At 48.0% G+C, this 19924-nt stretch overlaps 3 protein-coding genes across 7 annotated transcripts; 2 read left to right on the top strand and 1 right to left on the bottom strand.

Moving 5' to 3' along the window:
• The first annotated feature begins 378 nt into the window (after positions 1–378).
• On the top strand, positions 379–6098 carry atp1b2b (ATPase Na+/K+ transporting subunit beta 2b). 2 transcript variants are annotated; one of them, XM_061751849.1, is made up of 8 exons: positions 379–731; positions 3613–3741; positions 3815–3922; positions 4024–4229; positions 4373–4432; positions 4526–4552; positions 5505–5600; positions 5695–6098. In XM_061751849.1, the coding sequence occupies exons 1-8, from the start codon at positions 641–643 to the stop codon at positions 5860–5862; spliced, it is 885 nt and encodes a 294-aa protein (XP_061607833.1). In that variant the 5' UTR covers positions 379–640; the 3' UTR covers positions 5863–6098. The 2 variants fall into 2 exon arrangements, with proteins under 2 accessions (XP_061607833.1, XP_061607834.1); XM_061751850.1 differs by lacking the exon at positions 4526–4552.
• A 2373-nt stretch (positions 6099–8471) lies between these two features.
• Positions 8472–12053, bottom strand: gltpd2b (glycolipid transfer protein domain containing 2b). Its single transcript, XM_061751848.1, has 4 exons — positions 11452–12053; positions 10915–10973; positions 10620–10801; positions 8472–10536 (listed from the first exon to the last, which is right to left on the bottom strand). Exons 1-4 carry the CDS (start codon positions 11519–11521, stop codon positions 9933–9935), a joined length of 915 nt encoding a protein of 304 aa, XP_061607832.1. The 5' UTR covers positions 11522–12053; the 3' UTR covers positions 8472–9932.
• Positions 12054–14107: 2054 nt separating this feature from the next.
• On the top strand, positions 14108–19753 carry chrne (cholinergic receptor, nicotinic, epsilon). 4 transcript variants are annotated; one of them, XM_061752322.1, is made up of 12 exons: positions 14108–14268; positions 15452–15585; positions 15765–15809; positions 15896–16005; positions 16096–16251; positions 16328–16428; positions 17143–17343; positions 18058–18172; positions 18344–18380; positions 18473–18680; positions 18749–18882; positions 18978–19753. In XM_061752322.1, exons 1-12 carry the CDS (start codon positions 14199–14201, stop codon positions 19143–19145), a joined length of 1479 nt encoding a protein of 492 aa, XP_061608306.1. In that variant the 5' UTR covers positions 14108–14198; the 3' UTR covers positions 19146–19753. The 4 variants fall into 4 exon arrangements, with proteins under 4 accessions (XP_061608306.1, XP_061608307.1, XP_061608304.1 ...); XM_061752320.1 differs by having other exon boundaries at positions 14109–14268; positions 18266–18380; XM_061752321.1 differs by having other exon boundaries at positions 14109–14268; positions 16096–16151; positions 16300–16428; positions 18266–18380.
• The last annotated feature ends 171 nt before the right edge of the window (positions 19754–19924 follow it).

Genomic DNA, 19924 nt, shown 5'->3' on the forward strand with positions numbered 1-19924 from the left:
TATAACATGCATATTGAAAAGCGGCACCGAGCGGTCGGGTGGGGTACTGCACGAGTTGCGCTCCAAAAACCAAACGACTTTTTAACATTCACGATTGTTGTTTGCAAACACGCACACACAAAGGCAGCCGAGACAAGTTGTTCGCGGGGGAGACTCGAGCAGACGAACGGCGTCTCCGTTCGTATCAGCGGGCTTTCGAGTTGCGAGCGCATTCATCTCGCAACTCAAAGGGCAGCGCCGTTTTGCTCCCTCGTCGTCCTCCGACGACGGATGACGAGAGCTCGCGGCCAATCGGCGTGGCGGTTGAGCGGAGGGGGGCGGGGCTCGGTGGGAGCCTGATGGAGGCCGAGCGGGAGGGCGGGGGCGCGCTTTACCGCAGTATCGCTCGATTTGTGCAGCGCTCGTCAAAACTCTGCGGCATGAAGACGAGAGCTGGGGGGAGGGCACTCACTCGGACCGGGCAACCTCTCACTCTGAGTGTCCCCTGCTCCATCTTTGCACAGGCTTCGCTTTGATTTCCCACCAATTGTCACTCCCTCCTCATTGGCGCATTGGATTCCTGTGGCATTCGGACGCATTCATCACAGGTTTGCTTTGCTGTCGTTGTTTTTAGGCAGTCTGATCTTTCTTGTGTAGCGCAATGGCAAAGGATGGAGAAAGAGGCGAGTGGAAGGAGTACATCTGGAACCCGAGGACGAGGGAGTTTCTGGGCAGGACAGCCAGCAGCTGGGGTGAGTACTGCTCCGTCCGGCGATGCAGCAAACGCGGAGAACCGGACCGCATTGTTCGCGAGTCAAGTGGCAAGCGGCTCGTCACCTCACTCCGATCGTCAAAATGCGGCGCTTCTTTCTCTCCGAATCGATGGCGTGCGCCGCCTTCCATTGCGCAATGCGCCGAGCATCATAATAAAGGTGGCGGCGTATGGTTGCGCGCGGTAACTATTGCGCGCGGTGACGATGTTCGAATGTGCTCGGCCCCGATCGGCAGCAAGCTTTGCGGGAGCAGGTTTCGGTCTTGTTGCGGAGAGTGCACGTCATCGTCCGTTCGGGGGGGCGGGGGGGGCAATCAAGTTGGACGCAAAGCGGGCTTGCGTGGCGACATGATGTCATTAGCAGCAAAATAAATAAAATAAATAAATACATGCTCACGGCGAACACTGAACTGAAGTCCAAACGAGATGAAAATCAAAGCATTGGAGGAGTCTGCGTGGAACTTTCAGCAATTATGCGTGGCGCATAAGGCTCCATTTGAACATTCTAATCTGCGTAAAGCCAAGAGCAAAATGCTATTTGTAGCACCTCCACTCTGAGCCAGCCCAGCGTGAGGGATTTAAGCCTCATCTAATGACTGCGTTGGCCTCACCTCAGGATGGAGTCCTTTTTTTTGGAGGGGGGGGGGATGCCAGCAAAATTTAGAAGCGGTTGAATAAGAAGATGTTTCCTTATCAACAAATGGGACTCCAAAGCATTCGCGACTCATCATTGAGTGTACGTGCATCTTCTTCCGGCGCTGTGCCACGCTTAATCCAGCTCAGCGTGCCCCAGGTGCCTCGAGGTCCGGCGGCCTTTTTAAGCTGCGCTCGCTTAAGGCCGCCTAATTGGGCTATTTCTGGATTTAGCTACGACCAGGCGCCAGGGCACCTACAATTAGCCGTCCGCCGTTTCCCAACCACGCACACATTTCATTGCAACGCTTCTCGTCTGCTGTTTGCAGATTCCATTGCTGCCACATCGGCTTTTGTAGCAGCTCCTCCCAAAGACGCGTGCGAGGGGAGCAAGAATAACGCAGCTGTTCGGAAAAGAAAAGATGAAAAGCCTCACATCTCGTCGGTCTGCTCAGCTCATTGAAAGCGCGGCCTTCCCTGCATTCGCCGATTCCGCTTCGAGAGAGCGACCGGACGCTGTTCTTTGCTTTCAAGCGCCGGCTGAAACGTAGACACTTCCTCGTCTGGCACCGTCGTAGAGGGTCGGCCGTAAAGCCGACGACGTCCCCCCCGAACGTGGGGGGTGCGTCATCGTTCACTAGAATCACTTGGGAACTGGAGTCTTTTCTGACATGCGCCGTCGTTAGCATTCAAAATGCTTCATATTTGCTCCGTTTTTAATGTCTATTTAATGAGTCAGCCTTGCGCCTTGACTGTATCCAATATGCAAATGCAAATAATCAATCAGCCACACAAGCAAGAATCCTCGACCGCTCGGCGGCGCGGGGTCAAGGCCGCAGTCCGGCGCCCAAAACTGGGGGCATGTGTCATACCGCAGAAAATGGCCACAGGAACGTGACGGGCAGATGCTTGAAAAGACGACGGACATTTCAAATATGACTTCCGTACGCAAATACGCGCGCTTGAGTGCTACGAAGTGACATATGGTAACATATTGTTTTGTTCGTTTTTAGCATCGCGAGCGTCTCGCTTGCGGCGTTCGATCAATGAAAGTCGCCGGCGAATCACGGCCCCTCCCTCGGCCAGCGCCGCGTTGCCGCCTCTGCAGTGCAGCTGGAGCGCTAATGAAATTGCTCGCCGTCTGACGGCGCCATCCCTGTTTAATGAGCACTCTTTAGTGGTCGGGGAGCAACGGCGCTTTTTTTGCCAATTGAACTTTTGTTTTTTTTCTAACTCACTTAAAAAAAAAATCATTTTTTCTCATACTTGGTAAAACAAGTACAAAAACAACCAACCAGAGACAGAAGGTGTGACTTAAGAGGTGTCAATCATTTGTTGCACCCGCCATGCGGCTTCGCCCTGACCTTGTGACCTTGTGACCTTGTTACTCCAGTGAAGCGCCGTACGAAATGGAGCGTTACGAGAACACGAAGGGCCCGGTTTCCGTGAACGGTGTTGCGCAATTGTGCGCCAGACGCGGGTTAGACCGGTGTTGGTAATTCCGTGGACCGGCGCACCTAAAAGAGGGAGGTTCTGCGCGACTGCCAATCAAAGCGGCTCCTCCCGTTCCCTTTCAACGCGGCGCTCTGACACATGTCCACATGGCGGAGCGCAGACAACCAAAGGAAAGAACTGATTTGCTAGAGTCCGCGAGAGCGAAGCGTGCAAAGTACGCTCATACGTGACTGCAAGCGGACCTCCAACGGGCCGATCATGGAAAGTCGGCGTGGGGGGAGATCTGGGCGTGAAATGGCCACTTGGAGACCCCCCACGATCGTTCGTGTGCTCCCCACATCGCTGTGAAAAAAATCAGAAATAAATCCAAATCTCCGGTTTCCTCCCGCGTCCCAAAAACATGCGCGCCAGCTGGATTGAAGACTCTAAATTGCCCGTAGGTGTGAATGCGTGCGCGAATGGTCGTTTGTTTCTATGTGGCCTGTGATTGGCCTTCCATGACTGAAACCTCAGCAGCTGCTCCATCTGTCCCTGAGTGGCTGTTCTTCCTCAGGCACGGTGGCTTGTTGTATATCAAATTGGAGGCCCGACGACGACAGATTGTTATTTTTGGGGGATTGTACTCATTTGATTGATTGCACTCCTACACATTGAACAAATGTGACTTTTCTATCGGATATTCGCACATTTCGAGCGTGAAGTGATGATTTTGTTTTTTGCGGCATGAGGTGTGCGCCCACGGTCAAAGGACCCTGTCCTCTCTTTGCCGGCAGGTCTCGTCCTTCTCTTCTATTTGGTTTTCTACATCTTCCTGGCCGGCCTGTTTGCGCTCACCATGTACGTCCTGCTGCAGACTTTGGACGACCACAAGCCGACCTGGCAAGACCGGCTCACCACGCCAGGTGCAGTTTCAGAGGCGCACGAGCGCGGGGTCACGGTTTGTGATTGCTCTTGCTTTTCTTCCGGCGCTCGCAGGCATGGTGATTAGACCCAAATCCGACGAGACTTTCGAGATTATCTATAACATCCAGAAAACCGAGAGCTGGGACCTGTACGCTCAGGCCCTGGACAAGTTCCTGGAACGTACGTTTCGGGATTATCCCGCAATCTTCGATTCTTAACGTTTGCGTTATCGACTGCTCGCAAAACCCATTTCAAGGCGCGTGGTGGCTTTCCCTCCGCAGCTTACAACAGCACCGTCCAGGCCCAGAAAAACAACGAATGCACACCGGACCAGTACTTCCTGCAGGAGGACAGCGGCGACGTGAAGAACAACCCCAAGCGCTCCTGTCAGTTCAGTCGGCACCTTCTGCAGGACTGCTCGGGACTCACTGACCGTTACTATGGATACCAGGACGGCCAGCCGTGCATCATTATCAAGATGAATCGGGTATGAAAGAGGAGGGGAAGGGAAGGGAAGGGATGCTGTTGCTAGGAGACACGGAGTGCCCGCGATAGTCGGGAATGAGAAGAACAGAAGCATATCACGATCGGGGTTATCCAAAGCTCTGGCATGGATTTGTTTCCCTGCAGGTGATCGGGTTGCTGCCAGGAAAGGACGGACAGGCTCCGTTCATCACCTGTGGCGCCAAGGTAACCCAGAAGAGCTGGAAATCACGCACGTTTGCACGTTGCTCTGTTTTCGCTGCAAACAAACATGCCTTGCTCTTTCTGCTCAATGCGCAGAGGTACAAAGTTGGCAAAAATGAATGGGTAAGAACGTTTGAGAGCGGAGACTCCATTTCTGCATAGCGTAGACCGTAGCTGCCGATTTCTCTTGTTGTGCAATTGAAACCTGACTCATAGCGAACTGATACTTCATTGGGTACACCTGCGCCAATGAGGTCGCACCAGCTGTCACGCTCTAAGATAAGAAGCATACTGTTGAAATCAAGGTCAGTTCTTTACTGTGCAGGCGTACCTAATGACGTGACCAGTGAGTGGCATAGAAAATCCCTATAGTCGCTGCGGTGCACTTCAAGTGAGAAGAAAAGCACAAGTTGGATTTGCAGCTCTGACACAAAAGTGCAAAAAAAAACCGTGAAATCTTATTTGGAGTCAAAACATCTTCCTGCGCAATCCCGATGTAAAATACATCCTTCTTGTGATATGTGTCAATAAATATCATCCGTAAAAAATGCCCTCTTTAGGACAGTTTGGACTTCTTTCAAGGATTTTACCTAGACAAAAAAAAAAAAAAAATAAATGAAGAACAAACAACAAAAAAAGTAAAACAAACATTTTGTCCCTAAAATAAGTGGGGCGTTGATCTGCTAATGGAACTAGTTTGAATTGGCTAGATAAGATTCTGAAAATAAAATGTTGTATTTTAAAACAAGTCATTTTGTCTTGCTTTGAAAATGTGCCAAAACAGACTTGAAATAAGTACACTAAGATGTCTTCGCTACAAATAAGATCTTCGCCAGGTAAGATTGTGCCTTTTTGCAGTGTAGATACCTCGAATAACAACAGAAATATATACTATTTCTTTACTATGTATATTCTTTTAGATAGACTGTACATTAATCAAGCACCGAAAGAGACGGCGGGCGTGTCGGGTAATGAGATTTGAAGAAAAGTCGGCTCACCTTCCCCCCCCCCCCCTCGGGTGCATGCAGCAAAAGAGGAATTTTGAGGCCATAACTCAAGAAATTGCCCCCCACAGAGAGAAGACACTGACAAAATTGGAGAGTTGAAGTACTTTCCTTCCAACGGCACGTTCAACCTTATGTACTACCCGTACTACGGCAAGAAAGCTCAGGTGATGAAACTTTGTTGCAAACGTACCCGACGGAAGACGCCTCCTGCTTTGACTCGCCTTGTATTTGTTATTATTTTTATTTTTTTTGCTCCAGGTGAACTACTCCCAGCCTTTGGTTGCCGTCAAGTTCCTCAACATCACGGTCAACGAAGACGTCAACATCGAGTGCAAGATCAACTCCAACAACATTCCCGGCGGGAGCGAAAGAGACAAGTTTGCCGGTCGAGTGTCTTTCAAGCTGAGGATCAACACCGTCGACTAGGTTTTCGAGCCTTTTTCCTCCTCTCAAATGTCCAATCTCCACGCGCTGCAACATTGCACATGCACCGAAAACAATTGCAGCATTGCATTGCATTGCATTGCACATGCAGCATTATTTACACACCCCCCTCTAAACCAAAAACCAAACAAAAACGACAACAAAAAAAGAAGGGGTGGACATTGTTTGTCCAGGCGTGTGATGACAATGTGCAAGAATAAAGGGTGGTAATCCTGTAATTATTTCTGTCTGTGAGCTTGGGGGCAAATTTCTTCTGTAAATTCTATTTATACTGCATGACAAACGAAAAGGGGATAGGAAGGCTGTACCAAACTCGTGTTTTGAAACGTTCGCAAGGAACCGCTAAGATGCGTGTATGGCCGCGTTCCTCCGTACGTCAGACACACCGGTCCAAGATGTGCAATAACGTCTAGAATAACGTCAACTCCGAGCTGGACTAGGGATGGGCATACGTCGGCATGTCCTCGATTGAAAATAGCCCTCAATGAATTGCATCTGTTACTGCCGAGACACATTATTGTTCTTATTTTGGAACGAAAAGCATCTGTGCGCTCCCAAAATTGGCCCTCAAGTTGTCGCTCAGGCCGCCGACTTCCAAAGAGCGACTCAACAGCACCTCCGCTGGTTGCAGCCGAGTAGTGCGATCGCTTGCGCGTGCGTATCCAACGATCACGATGCCCATCCCTAAGCCAAACTTGTTGCAACGGAAAGAATATATCTTGATGGACGGATGCTGAGATGAAGCCATGTTGCATGTGTGTATTGTCTTTAGTGTACAAAATGTCGCCACTATTTGCTCAGTGCGGTGGGGGGGGGGGGGGGGGGGGGGGGGGGGGATTGGGGTGGGGGGGGAAGGTTCTGTGAGACCGCCGACCAAATGAAAAGGTAAACACAGACATTGGCATCCGGAGCAGCTGACGACGGAGCGTTTCAAACCTTTAAGTGTGTGTTTGTGGCGTGAATGCTTCGTTCATAACATGGGTCGGGGAATTCATTGCATGCATTGTGCAATAGTCATGAAATCCACACTTTGACGAGCAATCGTTTGGAGCGGACGAGTTCCATCAGTCCATCATCTTACAAGGTCTTCCTTCCATGATTTCGATATCAAGAACCGTCCCCACTTCGCCAAACTCGTGTGTGTGTGTTCGCTTTCGTTGCGTGGGAATACTTGAAATTGGGTCAAGTGCTGATATTTTGTCCCGCTGGAGTTTCCAATGAGTTCAGACGATCAAGTGAAGAGAAAAAGGCCACCGCAGGCCACGCCCACGCCCCCGTCACGCTTATTGACTTGGTTCGCATTGCTGTTTCTAGAAATATCCACATTGATATTCAGAGGGTTTTTGTTTCTTCCCGATTTGTCAGAGCGCTGAAATCGATTTTGTATTTATTTGCATTGCTTTGCTTTTTTGGGGTGGTACAGTTTTGAAGGAGGAGGTTAGAATAGTGATAGTTTGCGTTTGTTCCCTTTGTCGTCGGAAATCTCCCCGGTTTGCGTTCCTCTTTTTGACAATTTCTCGTGTCTCGAATATGTGACTTGTTAGAGTTCTGTCGGAAAGGCTTCAAATCAACAAAGTGGCCATTTACTACGACGTAGAGGAGGGCGGCCCTTTTTGAAGACTAAATTGAAGACACAACATTTCAAAATTGTTTGGTGCGCAAAAAAAAAAAAAACTGAAATCATCTCAGTCTTTTATCCTAATGACAAATAAATTCCAGCCATTTTAACACCTTTAATTTCACATTAGATTGAATGTCAAGGCTTTTCTTTTCTTTGTTTTGTTTTGTTTTGCTTCCTTCTTTTTCCAGTCCAGTCGCACGCACGCGTCTCTGCCGTGGCCGCGACACTTCATTTCACTCTAATCTCTTAATCTGGTGGGCTAATCCAGAGCCTGCATGCTGAACTTCTTTGCCCTACTTTGTCGCGCCTCCTCCTCGTCATCGCCTCCAAAATCGAGTTTTGCGACAAGGCTCATTCACTAACGTCCTCGATTCATCGCTGCATTCGGCCACGAATATTACTGACATAATCCATCGAGCGGCCTTTAAATAACACAACACAACACAAACTAAAACGTTGTTTCGTCGGCATGCGAACGTGAGTTCTTCGACCAAAGATCCTCATTCCACGTTCGGGTTTTATTTTAGCAACACGGTGTTAGAGAGCAAAGGATTCATGAGAGTGTGTTCCAAAAAGACCTCCTCTTACATAATAATAATAATAATACGCACAAAATGTGTTCTCAAAGACATAACAGTGCCTCCTGGTGGACAGAACATGTTGCTGCCAGCGTCCAGTTTATTGTCCTCTCATCGCCATTTGTCCATCTCCAATTTGGAGATGTCCGCAGAAAGCAATCTATTTCTTTCTCGCTCGGCCACCCGATGGATTCGTGGAGAACGGATGTAACGACAAAGCAAAAGCGTCGAAAGGCAGCAAGCGAGAAAATATACCCAAAAGTATTGTTTGTGACAGACTTTTTTTTTGTTTTTTTATTGCGCTTTTGTTGTCAAGTTTAGAGAATGTATCAGCTGCGATTGCAACAGGAATTCATCAAATGGTAAAAACTATTTGCCTGGCAAGGCTCTCGTTTGTTTTTGTATTTGTGTGTGTGTGTGTGTGTGTATGATATTTGCGCCCTTGCCCCGCCCATCGAATAAGGTTTTCAGGTTTGCAATGAATGAAAAGGAACGTTGTGTGTAAACCTTTCACCGAAAGACACGACGTGTTCCAGCCCAAACTATCGCTAGACGTATACTAAAGATGTTTTTTTTTTTTTTTATTTCCCTTCCTTCCACAACCCTCATATGAAATCATATCCAGGAATGTGGCGCAAAGAGAAGAATCCGCTCGGTATCGTTGCCCAAATGGATGATAATTCTATTCTGTCGTTGTTTTATTTTCTTGCTCTGACTGTATGTATATTTTTGCTCATGTTTACTGCAAAACAAGATAGAGAATGAATAAATGTCATTTAAAGGGAACCAAACGTCAACAGCGTGGCCTCTGCCTCTGATCTCGTTTGCAAGCTGCAAAGTGGAACCGCGGGGAGGCCAAACTTGGTTCGGATTCCATCTCGAGTCTCAGTGTAGCTCTCCTGTGATCTCTCATCACCTTTGTCTCCTCGTCACGGCGTCTTCTTAGAAAAGGGAGGCGGGCGGGATTACCTGGCATTAGAGGTATTTGCGGCTTGAAGGTCAAGTCTCACGGAGACCAGTGCGGTGTTCGGGTTACGGCGGCCATTCAATCATTTCTATTTCAGAATCGACATGAGAGCTGAATGAGGATCTTTATGAGATTATGATGAGATTTTGTCACACAAAAGGAGAGCGCTGAGAAATGGGCACCTTTACTATTAGCGACAATAAGTTACATATTATCATGAACTTCAAGCGGACGACGTGGACCTTAAACTCACGAGGAAAATGTTAACAAAAGTCATTGGTTAAGTCAGTGATTCCAACCAGAGACATTAACCAATTCAACTTAATAGATCTGAAAAGTATGAATTACAAATATGTTTGTTCATCTATCTATGTGTTCAATTAAATGGGCACGGATTCCACATGGAGCGATGACGTTTGTGAGTCAATTGAGACCGGATCGTCATATCAGTTTTTGCGAAATGTTTCTTTGGTGATGTGCCGTTTCCATTTTTCTCCCGTAAAATGGGGGCCCTGGCTGAAAAAAAAGGTTTCCGAAAGGCTGGGAGCGAAAGTTTGCCACCTGGTGGCCATTCGAAGGAATGCAATATTAAGGCACTTCTGCATTGGCTTCTCTTTGCAACCGTAAAGGTCAATTGCATCATTAGCTGCCTTCAAAAGCTTAAGGGCACATTTGGAGACGTTCTATTTCGGGAATGTAATAGCGCAAATAAATGAAGCGCCCTTGTGTTTGTGTTTCGTAAAATATGGCAGTTCCCGTGGTTATATTGTATGCTCGTTCACATTTTCACCATATTGATGTCCAAGAATCCGTTGTGTTCCACGTGGTGACAATGAAGGCTTCTGTCTGAACATCTTTTAAAAAAATACAAAAATTAAAAAAATTTTTATGGCAAATCTAGCATGCCATTCTCCTCCAGCGCTTTCTGCGTCCTGTCATAGACCACCCCGATGGCCCGGACCACCCGTCCCAGAACTGTGCTCAGCTCCTCCTGGTTCTGCACACACATCAGCCTGAAGAAGAAGCCCCTCTCGGGCATGGCGATGAAGGCCAGCTCGGCAGCCCTGCGCGCAAACCAGGTGTGGTGGTTGGCCAGCGTGGTCCCGTAGGCCTCCCGGCACAGCTCCGACGGGCTCCTGAGCAGGCCCGCCGCCGGGATCTCGGCCAGCTTGTCCAGAAAGCGCTCGAGCCAAAGCAGAGCTCGGTGCAATCGGAGAAGAGTCCGGCATCCGGAGTCCGTCTGGCGGTCGAAGTCCACCGAGCCTCGTCTCAGCTCCACCCAGATCATGGAACGCACCGAGCGGTAAGCACCGGAACGCTGCGAGGGGTGCAGAGTTCCCGCTCCGGCCTCCGGGCCCGCGGTGTTTTCGGGATTGACCTCTGCTTCGGGGTTGGCCTCAGCTAGAAGGGCCAACTCCCGGATAATTGAGGTCTTGCTTTGTATTTCTTTAGATATCAGGCCGACCATGGGGCCCAGAGCCTCCATAAACCTGGAGGACACGAAATAATCACGACTCATCGCCATCATTCTCTCACAACACCGTCGGGACGCGTCTTTATCCACCGCTCTTACTTGACGAGCTCGTCCCAGCTGGACAGATAAGGCCGAAGCAGCACATCAGAGGCGACGGCCGGTGACGCCAGCAGGTGGCTGAGCAGCAGCGACACCTGGAAGGTCTGCCCGGGGCACTCCTGCAGGTGCCGGTGGCCCGCCGAGCCTCGGGAGCCGCTGCTGTTGGCCCGCTGGCGCGGTGACTGACGTGGGCGTGCGAAGTACGTTCCGGACAAAGAAGTCATTCAAATCAAGAAACATTACGGGCTGAAATAATCAAGGATTTGTTACTTCAGGATTTGTTACTTCACTTTACCTCATTGACTTGATTGTAACCTTTTCCACACGCATCCCAGTGGGAATCCAAACCGCCATCTGCATTAGCAACCGTAAAACAACAACGTTTTATTTTGGTGGGGGGAAAAGCAGTCACTTTAAATAACAAAACACTGCAGTAGTAGTTTACACACAGTTATTTAGAACCAAGGGTGCTATAATTGTGACATTATGCTATAATGTCACAATTAAATAGTCGTGTGGTTTAAAAACCACCCAAGATGACTGATTGAAGGACATTACAATTACATTATTAACTTCAACAAATAATTGTCATTATGAACACTGTGTGTCATAATAGGTTATCACTGTAATGTAACTTATTCATTTGTCGCGGTCGCTTGATACAAAAACCAAAAAAAAAACATTCACAGGGCAAATCAATCAATCAATCAAATCCGTCTTTTTAATGAAGAATGGAATGCTCTTGTTCTTTCCGGCCGCCATATGCATTCCCCACAAGCGAGCATTGTACGGATCGATTGTAGGACGCAAACACGGCGAGCAAATGACTCACGGAGCCAGAGGCTGCCGAGGAACAGCAGCAGGACGCCGATCGCCAAGGCGGCCTTGCTCTTCACTCCCATGCTGGAGCCCGAGTCCGCTTCCTTTGCTTTCCTTGCCGAATTCCTCGCCGTCTCACATGAGTCCTTGTCCCTTGCGCTGCCAGTCACCACAATGACCCCTTTCGCCTCTGAAGCCCACCGCCCCACCCATACTCTGAAATCAAAAGTTGTTTCCAGCACTGTGCCTCACAGAGAGCTTCTCTCGACAACTCAACTGGAAATTGCCGCTGGCGCTTTTGTCGTCCGCCCCTCCGCGGCCGCACCAATCACGCCCGCGGTTGCTTTTTCTCTCATTCACGTGTCTTTGTCGAAATGATCCCTCATGCTGCTGTTGCTCAACGTGACAGAGTCCAGAGATCAGCAGCGGTCGGCTGATAAAGCACAGCCGACGCAGCGTGTCCGCCAGTAACCCCTTTCTTCCCCTTCTTCTTCCCCTTCTTCTTCTTCTTCTTCTTCTCCCACCACATGCACCCCCTAAAATATGTATGCGCTATATTCCTGGTCAGCTCGCGTCAACGCTTACTCGCTCTCCTCCCACCAACGGCCTCCCTATTCTCACGCTCTCTCTTTCTACCCCCCCCCCCCCCCCCCCCCCCCCCCCCCCCCCACCCCTCGCTCACTCATTCACACACGAACCATGAGGAGCATATGCGTCGATCAAAGTCAGGTCCGCGTGTCAATGGATGTGCTCCGGTGTTGACACGGCAAAAAGACCAAACAAGTCCACTGAAGCCAGTCGCATTTGAAACATCTGCGTCATCCAACGGCAACGGCAGACTTGACAGCAGCCATTACTCCGCTGAGGGAAAACATTTAACCACAGTGCAGCAGAAGTCACCTGTTGAGCGCTTACGATTGGGTTTCTGTATAATTATTTACAATATAGATATGAAACTGGCAGTAGATACGGAGTCGGTCTCCTCCGCGCCGTTCTGGGAAAACAAGATGTTCGAGCGTGTCTGTGGGAATTTATGTCCGTGCATCCAGAAGAACGCCTGTGAGGTCAGAGGTGACCGATGTCCGACCGGAGGCGCAATCCATTTGGAACGGGAAAAGCGATCGACTGGCTGGAAATGACACACGACAAAAGAAAGGAAAGTTTGGTCAAATCCTTTCTATGCTGGGCGGCATGTTGACGGAGCGGTGAGAACATCCGCCTCCGTCGGGGGTTCGAATCCGAGCTCAGGCCTTCCGCCTTCTCCTCGTCTTTGTTCCGCATTCCGAAAAAAAAACTTATGATTGGCTTATTCGAAGCTTATCTGTCCGCGGGTGTGAACGTGAGCGTAGCTCCTCCGAGTACGGAGGAGTCTTCTTCTCTTCCGAGTGGTGCTGCTCATCGCCCAATCGCATGTGCCATCATCTAAAAAGGGAATATAATATTTCATTGTTACAGCTTGTAATTTTGCCGTTGACTTGCAGCTCTGCTTCCGGACAGATGCAACCTGCGTTACTGTCAGACATGCGATCTGCCTTGCGCAGCGTGGCTCCAGTGACCTTAAGGAAGCTCATCTCCGTTTCACTAACTGTATATTTAGAAGTACATCACATAGTGTGCGAGCACACAAATCAGTCTCTTGCCCTCGTCACCGCGCAGTGACACGACTTAACATGACTCACAGCGCTACTTATAATAGCAAGCGTGGTCTCTGGATTGAAATGTGGATTTCAGTCTTTTAGCGTTTTGAAGTTCCACTTCAACGACTTGTAACCCCTCCACTTTGCGGCGCGTAGACGCTGTCGCAACGACTGGAGCCTCGCTACACAAGTAGTGAGGGCTCGTCTGTGTATATTAATACACTTGAGAAATGGCGGGGAGCAGAGCGGGCCGGCACGACCCTGTCACCTGTTCACCTTCCGCGCCCCCCGCACGGACGCATGTATTCCACAGCCATTCCATCTCCGTCCGACCCTTGAACAAAAGAGGCCCGTTGGTTCGAAACCCCAAACTGGCCCTCGGAAGGTGTGCGCTAATGAAGAAAAAAAAATTCCGCCACCACATGCGCTAACATAACATAGCGCATAATTAACTTCCGCTTTCGTCTGTGTCAATATCCATCATTTAAACACAATTGTACCTGTTCCACCCACCAGCCACACAATGAGTTTGAACTGCTTGCAAATTCTAATAAGATTAAATAAAAGAACTGTGTCAACAATTAAAAGATACCCAATATAATAATAGAAGATTTATTATGGTGGTGTAGAATTGCGCTGACTTTGGAACAGTGTGACTATCTCGCGTAGCGAAACACGGCAAACTAGTGTCGCTAGTATGAGGCCGTGCGGTTCGAGAGACGCATTGCAAATGATAATTGCGACACTTGTTGCGTTGCTAAACATCGTCAACTGAAAAGGAGCAGCAGTATATGTGGATGTAAAGGCAGGCTTTTGAAATACATCTCTTGAATGTTATTCGATGTTGGGGCATATTCGACATCAGAGGGCAAATGCATTCGCGATGGAGCCCATTGGCGTCGGCCCATTTCGCCGGTGTCATAATGATCGTAATGATTATTATTGCGGGTGCCTGGACTGTGGCTTGACATCCTGGTTTAGTGCACAGCTGCCGCGTAATCTGAGACCGCAGATAGCGACAGCCGGGGTGGGCACAGTCAGGGGGGATTGAGGGCTCTTCCTCGCCGTCTTTACTCTTCCTCCCACTCTCTCGCCTCCCTGTCTCGCTTTGTGTTCCAAGAACATGATGGCGGCATGCAGGTTGAAGCTGTTTTGGGGAATTGGGATTCTTCTCGGGACTTTTGCTTTGCAAGGTAAGCATCACATTTGGCAGAGCTTGACAGGCTTTCTGGACACTTACTGTATTTATTGTCGAGTAATCTTCCGTCGCTGACATGCAGTCAGAAGATCCCATTTCGGGAAGGGAGGGCAACTATTTATCTCACCACTTTGGCTGTCATGCAGGGAAAACATGCACTCATTAGCTTAGATCGGAGAGCCAACGTGACCATCCTGGACGCAGCGAGCACCGATCCATCCATCCATTTTCTAAACCGCAGACTTTGCACCAAATGACAGACAAGCCCTTCGATTGGTTGCCATTCGCAGGAGTTGTGAATGAGATCGTTGAGTCGGACTCCACGAAGATCCGAAGCCGAGCCACGTGAACCGCTACCGACAGCCAAGCGGTACTAGTGACAAGTATGAACAAACAAGAGCTAAAGGAAATGGCTGCATGGATAGGAAGGCACTCTGCTAAATGTCAGGGAGGTTCATAAAATAAGAAAGCCCAAGTTACACCAAAAGCGAAGGTTCCACAAATTCGACGTGGGATAGATGTGAGCTGTTGCCATCTGTGTGCGCATTTGTGGCCACGCAGCAGCATTCCCTAAGCGACCTGAAACTCCCAGCTGACTTTACTGTGTAATCGATGTTGCGCTTCTGTGAGCAAACGGTGATGAGTAAAGCTAACTCACTATAGTTGAAACCAGAAGCATGCCTACACTATCTAAAAAGAGACAAACGGGGAAAAACGTGGCAAATGTCTACTGCGTTGACGATTTGTGGCAATGTCGTAGCGATTGTGCTTCAATCCACAAGTGACGGCGACATTAAAACAGATCATCTGAAATCGACACGAAGGTCCTGTTTTGAGTGGGCCGTCTGCGGTGTAATCTGAGCTAAGCATCGTGACAGCTGTGAGAGAAGAGGCAAGGGGTCGGAAATAACCTCTGCCTTTCTCTCCCGGAGTGTGTCGTAATTTTTGGGGGGGTGTGTGTGGAAGTGCTTCATTGTGAATGAGAAAGATGCCACGACAGCCATTGCGGGGCTGCAGTTTCATTGCACTGTTTATTGAAAATGCATAAAAGTTGTCGTTTTTGGCTTTTTGTCGACGCGACGACATCAACATTTGATTCGCTTGCAAATGCGCACCATCGAATCAATTGCTATAGGAAACTTTGATTTTGAATTGTTTTCATTTTTCCTGTTTTGCAGTGGAGTGTAATGAAGAGACGCAACTGATCGGAAACTTGTTCAAAGGCTATAACAAGAACATTCGTCCCGTGGTTCATCCGAAGGACAAAGTGGAGGTCCAGATCAAGTTGACCCTCACCAACCTGATCTCTCTGGTGAGAGCGCGCTACTATCAGTTGCAACAAAACCCCACCGCACATTCAAAATAGGATGTAAGGCTTAGCCTCTTGCACAAAAGTACACCAAGAGTACTAACACATTTCCAGACACAGGGATTACCATGCATGCCGTACATTGAACTATGCTGAATATATTTCTTGACTTTGTTCCACAGAATGAAAAGGAAGAGACTCTTACAACCAATGTCTGGATTGAAATAGTGAGTTGAATATTTCTGTGTACATTTCCTGACACGCTATTCCCCACTGCACTGGAACTCGTTGTAAATGCCAACGTCATCTGCAGAAATGGGTCGATTATCGTCTTGCGTGGAATAAATCCAAATACTATGGCATCGATATCATCCGCGTCCCCTGCAAAACTGTGTGGCTCCCCGATATTGTCCTTGAAAACAAGTAAGAGCGCCACCGCTCAATTTCTCCTGCCTGCAGCTTCACCATGACAGGTTTTTTTTTCTTCCCGTTATCGATTCTCCATCCCTGCAGCATTGATGGCAAGTTTGACGTGGCTTACTACGCCAACGTGCTGATTTCAAACGACGGTTCGATATATTGGCTTCCTCCTGCGATCTATCGTAGCACGTGTGCCATAGAGATCAACTACTTCCCTTTCGATTATCAAAACTGCACACTAGCATTCAGGTAAGATACAATTCACCATGTTTTCGTCAAGAGACAAATCCGGTGCAGGTCGTCGGAGTGTATCCTGTGTCGCCAGATCGCAGACTTACAGCGCCAATGAGGTGGACCTCATCTTAGCTGCTGGAGAAACTGGCGAAAGAATCGAATGGGTGGATATTGACCCTGAGGCTTTCACTGGTAAAGAGCTTGCTGTACATTCTGCAGGAATCACAGACACTGTTTTATCCAAGAGGCTATATTACTGTAAGAGCTAACAACAGCAACAACAACAAAATGCCTTTTAAATTACTTTTGTCAGTCTGTCCATTTCTTACTGTAATCTTTTCTCCATGCATTGGATGACGCTGGTGTTATTAGTGTTTTCTATGATTTCATGTGCTTAAAAGAGGTCCTTAACGTTGAGAAACTGTGTCGTGAGTTTGTGTAGTGCATGAATATACTGTGTGAGTATATTCTCTACCCGGGTCTAAAACTACAGAAAAATGTTTTAAGTGACTAACTAATCATCATACTGGAAAAAAAAAAAAAAAAAATGGGACATCCAAAGGCAAGCACTGAAAACAGTGGAAGAGAATGTCCAAGTAGTAACAACAGTCAAAGAGTTTAAATTGACAAATTGCCTGCAAAGTCAACCTCGGCAAGCATCCAAAAAGTGTTCTGTTTTCTATGGTAACAATTGGAAGCAACTTGAATTGAATCGAGAGAGCTTACTCTGCTATTTAGAGTAGCGGCACAAACCCAAAGTTCTTCCGTGCGCGCTGCGCGTCTGAGGAAAACCTTCAACCTGCTCTACCACAGCCATGTTGACCAAACGTGTGCACTGACCGCCGTAACGGAAACAAGCGTATACCGAATGTAGCCACCGTGTTCTGTGCTTGCTCACGGTTGTAGAGAACGGAGAATGGGCCATTGTCCATCGTCCGGCCCGGAAGATGATCAACCTGAGGTACTCCCCCGATGACCTGGAGTATCAGGAGATCAGTTTCAACCTGGTCATCCAAAGGAAACCCCTCTTCTACGTCATCAACATCATCCTGCCCTGCTCCCTCATCTCCTCTCTTGTCGTGTTAGCATACTTCCTACCGGCACAAGGTCAGCCAGGCCATCGCTTATTTCCTCATTGCTTCTTTGACATCCATCGTTCGTTTTTTCAATGGGGCCAATTTTACTGGCTCGTGAGGTCAAGTCTGATAATATTTGGATTCTCGGTGACAAGATGAGAACACATTTGTATTTCAAGTACCGTACTGTTAAACCAGCCATAAAAGTCGGAATCACTCCTAAATACAGTATATCCATTTCATAAGCAACGTAAACACTTAATGCGCTTGTGTTCTGTGAGAAAAGAAACATACGGAACATCCCTAACTCTATATACTTTAGAGTCAGAGTGTCATGCAAGTAAACTACTTATATTGTATCTAAAAATCAAATATATTGAAAAAAAAACAAAACAACAACAACAATATTGTAGAAAAAGCAACTAATAACCATTTTGGAACTAATTTGCGGCTGAAAATAGTCATGACATAAAATAAAGCAATCAATAAATTCACAAATAACAGGACAAAATTAAGTGTGCAAACTCAAGTCGATTGAAGTTTGCACTTTAAAACTAATTGCATCGAATCATTTGTCCCAGGCAAACTGTCACCATTGCAAAACATATATTACCTCTATGGGCCACGTTGTAAGGAACATTTGCACCTTCCCACCATGAATGTATAAAGAAGTGGAACTCCGCATTGTTTTTTTTCACTCGTGTTTTGCGTTCTATGACATGATGTCTCCTTTTGGTCCGTACAGCTGGAGGGCAAAAGCTGACGGTGTCCATCTCGGTCTTGCTGGCCCAGACTGTTTTCCTCTTTCTTATAGCGCAGAAGGTCCCGGAGACGTCGCTCTCTGTCCCCCTCATCGGCAAGTGAGTCACCGTGCAGCGACGCTGTCCGTCGCCGCGTTTCGACTGACATTTCAACTGCAATATCCTGCTCCAAATTTCTGCCGTCCTTCTTAGGTACATCATCTTTGTTATGTGTGTCACCACGCTCATTGCTACCAATCAAATTGTGGTGTTGAACTTCTCCCTGCGCAGCCCCAGCACTCACACCATGTCCCATCAAATCAAGCATGTAAGTGCATCCATCCACTGAGAGAGACCTAATGACCGCAGGTGCCAAACGTCGACACAGGTCTTTTTTTACATTCCGTCCTCCTCTGTCAGCTCTTTTTAGAGTCGGTGCCCCGTTTCCTTGGCATGTCGCCGCTGCTGGACGACAACGAGGTGACGTCAGAGGCGAACGGCATAAGAGATCGGAGGCGAGACTCCTTCGGCCTCATGCAGAGAGCAGAGGAGTATGTGCTCAAACAGCCTCGCAGTGAGATGATGTTTGACAAGCAAAGAGAGAAGCATGGCCTGATGAACCCGAATGGTAAGACATCTGCGCTTTCCAAACATCATCACGTGTCGTATACAATTTTGCCGTCTGCTCACCTCCAGCGGACGGCGTTGATGCCAACACTACCGTCAATCTGTACAAGAGTTTAGCTCAAGCTGCCCCCGAGATTAAGCAATGCGTGGACGCCTGCAATTTCATTGCAGAAACCACAAGACAGCAAAACAACATTGGATCGGTATGTGGTTTTTTTCTTCTTCACACGATCAGCAGCATGTGCGTGCATGTCTGCTCATCTGCTTTAAATTCGTCTTGCTTTAACTCCGAATAAAGGAAATTGAAAGCTGGGTACTGATCGGGAAGATGATTGACAAGGTGTGCTTCTGGGCCGCCATCCTCCTCTTCATCATCGGGACGGTGGGCATCTTCCTAACAGGACATTTCAACAGGGCGCCCGAATGGCCGTTTCCTGGGGAGAACAACAAATATGTCCCCAAATGAAAAACGGAGACTTCCCCAGCGTTGACTGCCCTTCACGCCGTTGTGTGAGGACGACTGCGGTGACCTTTAGTGTGCGGCGCAGCATCGGAGATGCAAGATCCCAACATCTCAGCGCAGCACAGCAGAGCCAATCGGTCTTCAGGAAGACTTGCAACCTTGATCTTCATCTTGCTCTAAGTTATTGAAACGTGCAATTCATAGATGGGGCCGTCTCGTACAAATATTGTCAACCATCGTCCCCATCATACAGGTCATGCAAGTTTTAGTCGTGTATTTGCAGTATGAGTGAAAGAAATTCATACTTAATGCGGAACAGTATTTATTGAGGCAAGGAATATACAACATTTGTGGACTATCATAAAGTTGCCCTGTTGGCGTGGGCCTTCAGTGAGTCCACACATTGTAAGCAGATCTGATAAAGACCGATTGAGTTTTTCTTTGCAGTACTACGTCTTATTTGAAGAACACGGATGTGCAACTTGAGCCAGCCGACGTTTCGAAGCCTTATCTTGTTCTTACGATGACTTATTTATCACGATGCCTTGTTGGAGGCTGACGCCTACGTGTCGTTGTGCCATCTTTTCTTAATAAATAATTGAATATATGCATTATGACTTGCTGAAAAACGTTTGTCGCACATGCGTATCAAGCGGAACATGGACGTGTACAGTTTGTTGTTACTCTCTACTATGTTTCCATTTGATCCTTCACAATCCGAGTCACGGCATTCCATGAGATGACGCAAGAAGTAAGATACACAATTGTGACATCTCTATTTT

This window comes from Phyllopteryx taeniolatus, chromosome 17, assembly GCF_024500385.1.
Source record: "Phyllopteryx taeniolatus isolate TA_2022b chromosome 17, UOR_Ptae_1.2, whole genome shotgun sequence".
NCBI lineage: Eukaryota > Metazoa > Chordata > Actinopteri > Syngnathiformes > Syngnathidae > Phyllopteryx > Phyllopteryx taeniolatus.

Bases quoted from the DNA above. Each gene is read 5' to 3' on its own strand.
- gltpd2b (XM_061751848.1), bottom strand. From the start codon at position 11,521: ATGGGAGTGAAGAGCAAGGCCGCCTTGGCGATCGGCGTCCTGCTGCTG. The intron at 10,974-11,451 runs GTGAGTCATTTG...TTGCTAATGCAG, and splicing joins CCTCGGCAGCCTCTGGCTCC to ATGGCGGTTTGGATTCCCAC. The intron at 10,537-10,619 runs GTAAGAGCGGTG...CGTGTCCTCCAG, and splicing joins AGCTGGGACGAGCTCGTCAA to GTTTATGGAGGCTCTGGGCC.
- chrne (XM_061752320.1), top strand. From the start codon at position 14,199: ATGATGGCGGCATGCAGGTTGAAGCTGTTTTGGGGAATTGGGATTCTT. The intron at 15,810-15,895 runs GTGAGTTGAATA...CGTCATCTGCAG, and splicing joins CCAATGTCTGGATTGAAATA to AAATGGGTCGATTATCGTCT. The intron at 18,883-18,977 runs GTATGTGGTTTT...CTCCGAATAAAG, and splicing joins AGCAAAACAACATTGGATCG to GAAATTGAAAGCTGGGTACT.
- atp1b2b (XM_061751849.1), top strand. From the start codon at position 641: ATGGCAAAGGATGGAGAAAGAGGCGAGTGGAAGGAGTACATCTGGAAC. The intron at 3,742-3,814 runs GTGCAGTTTCAG...CGGCGCTCGCAG, and splicing joins AGACCGGCTCACCACGCCAG to GCATGGTGATTAGACCCAAA. The intron at 5,601-5,694 runs GTGATGAAACTT...TTTTTGCTCCAG, and splicing joins ACTACGGCAAGAAAGCTCAG to GTGAACTACTCCCAGCCTTT.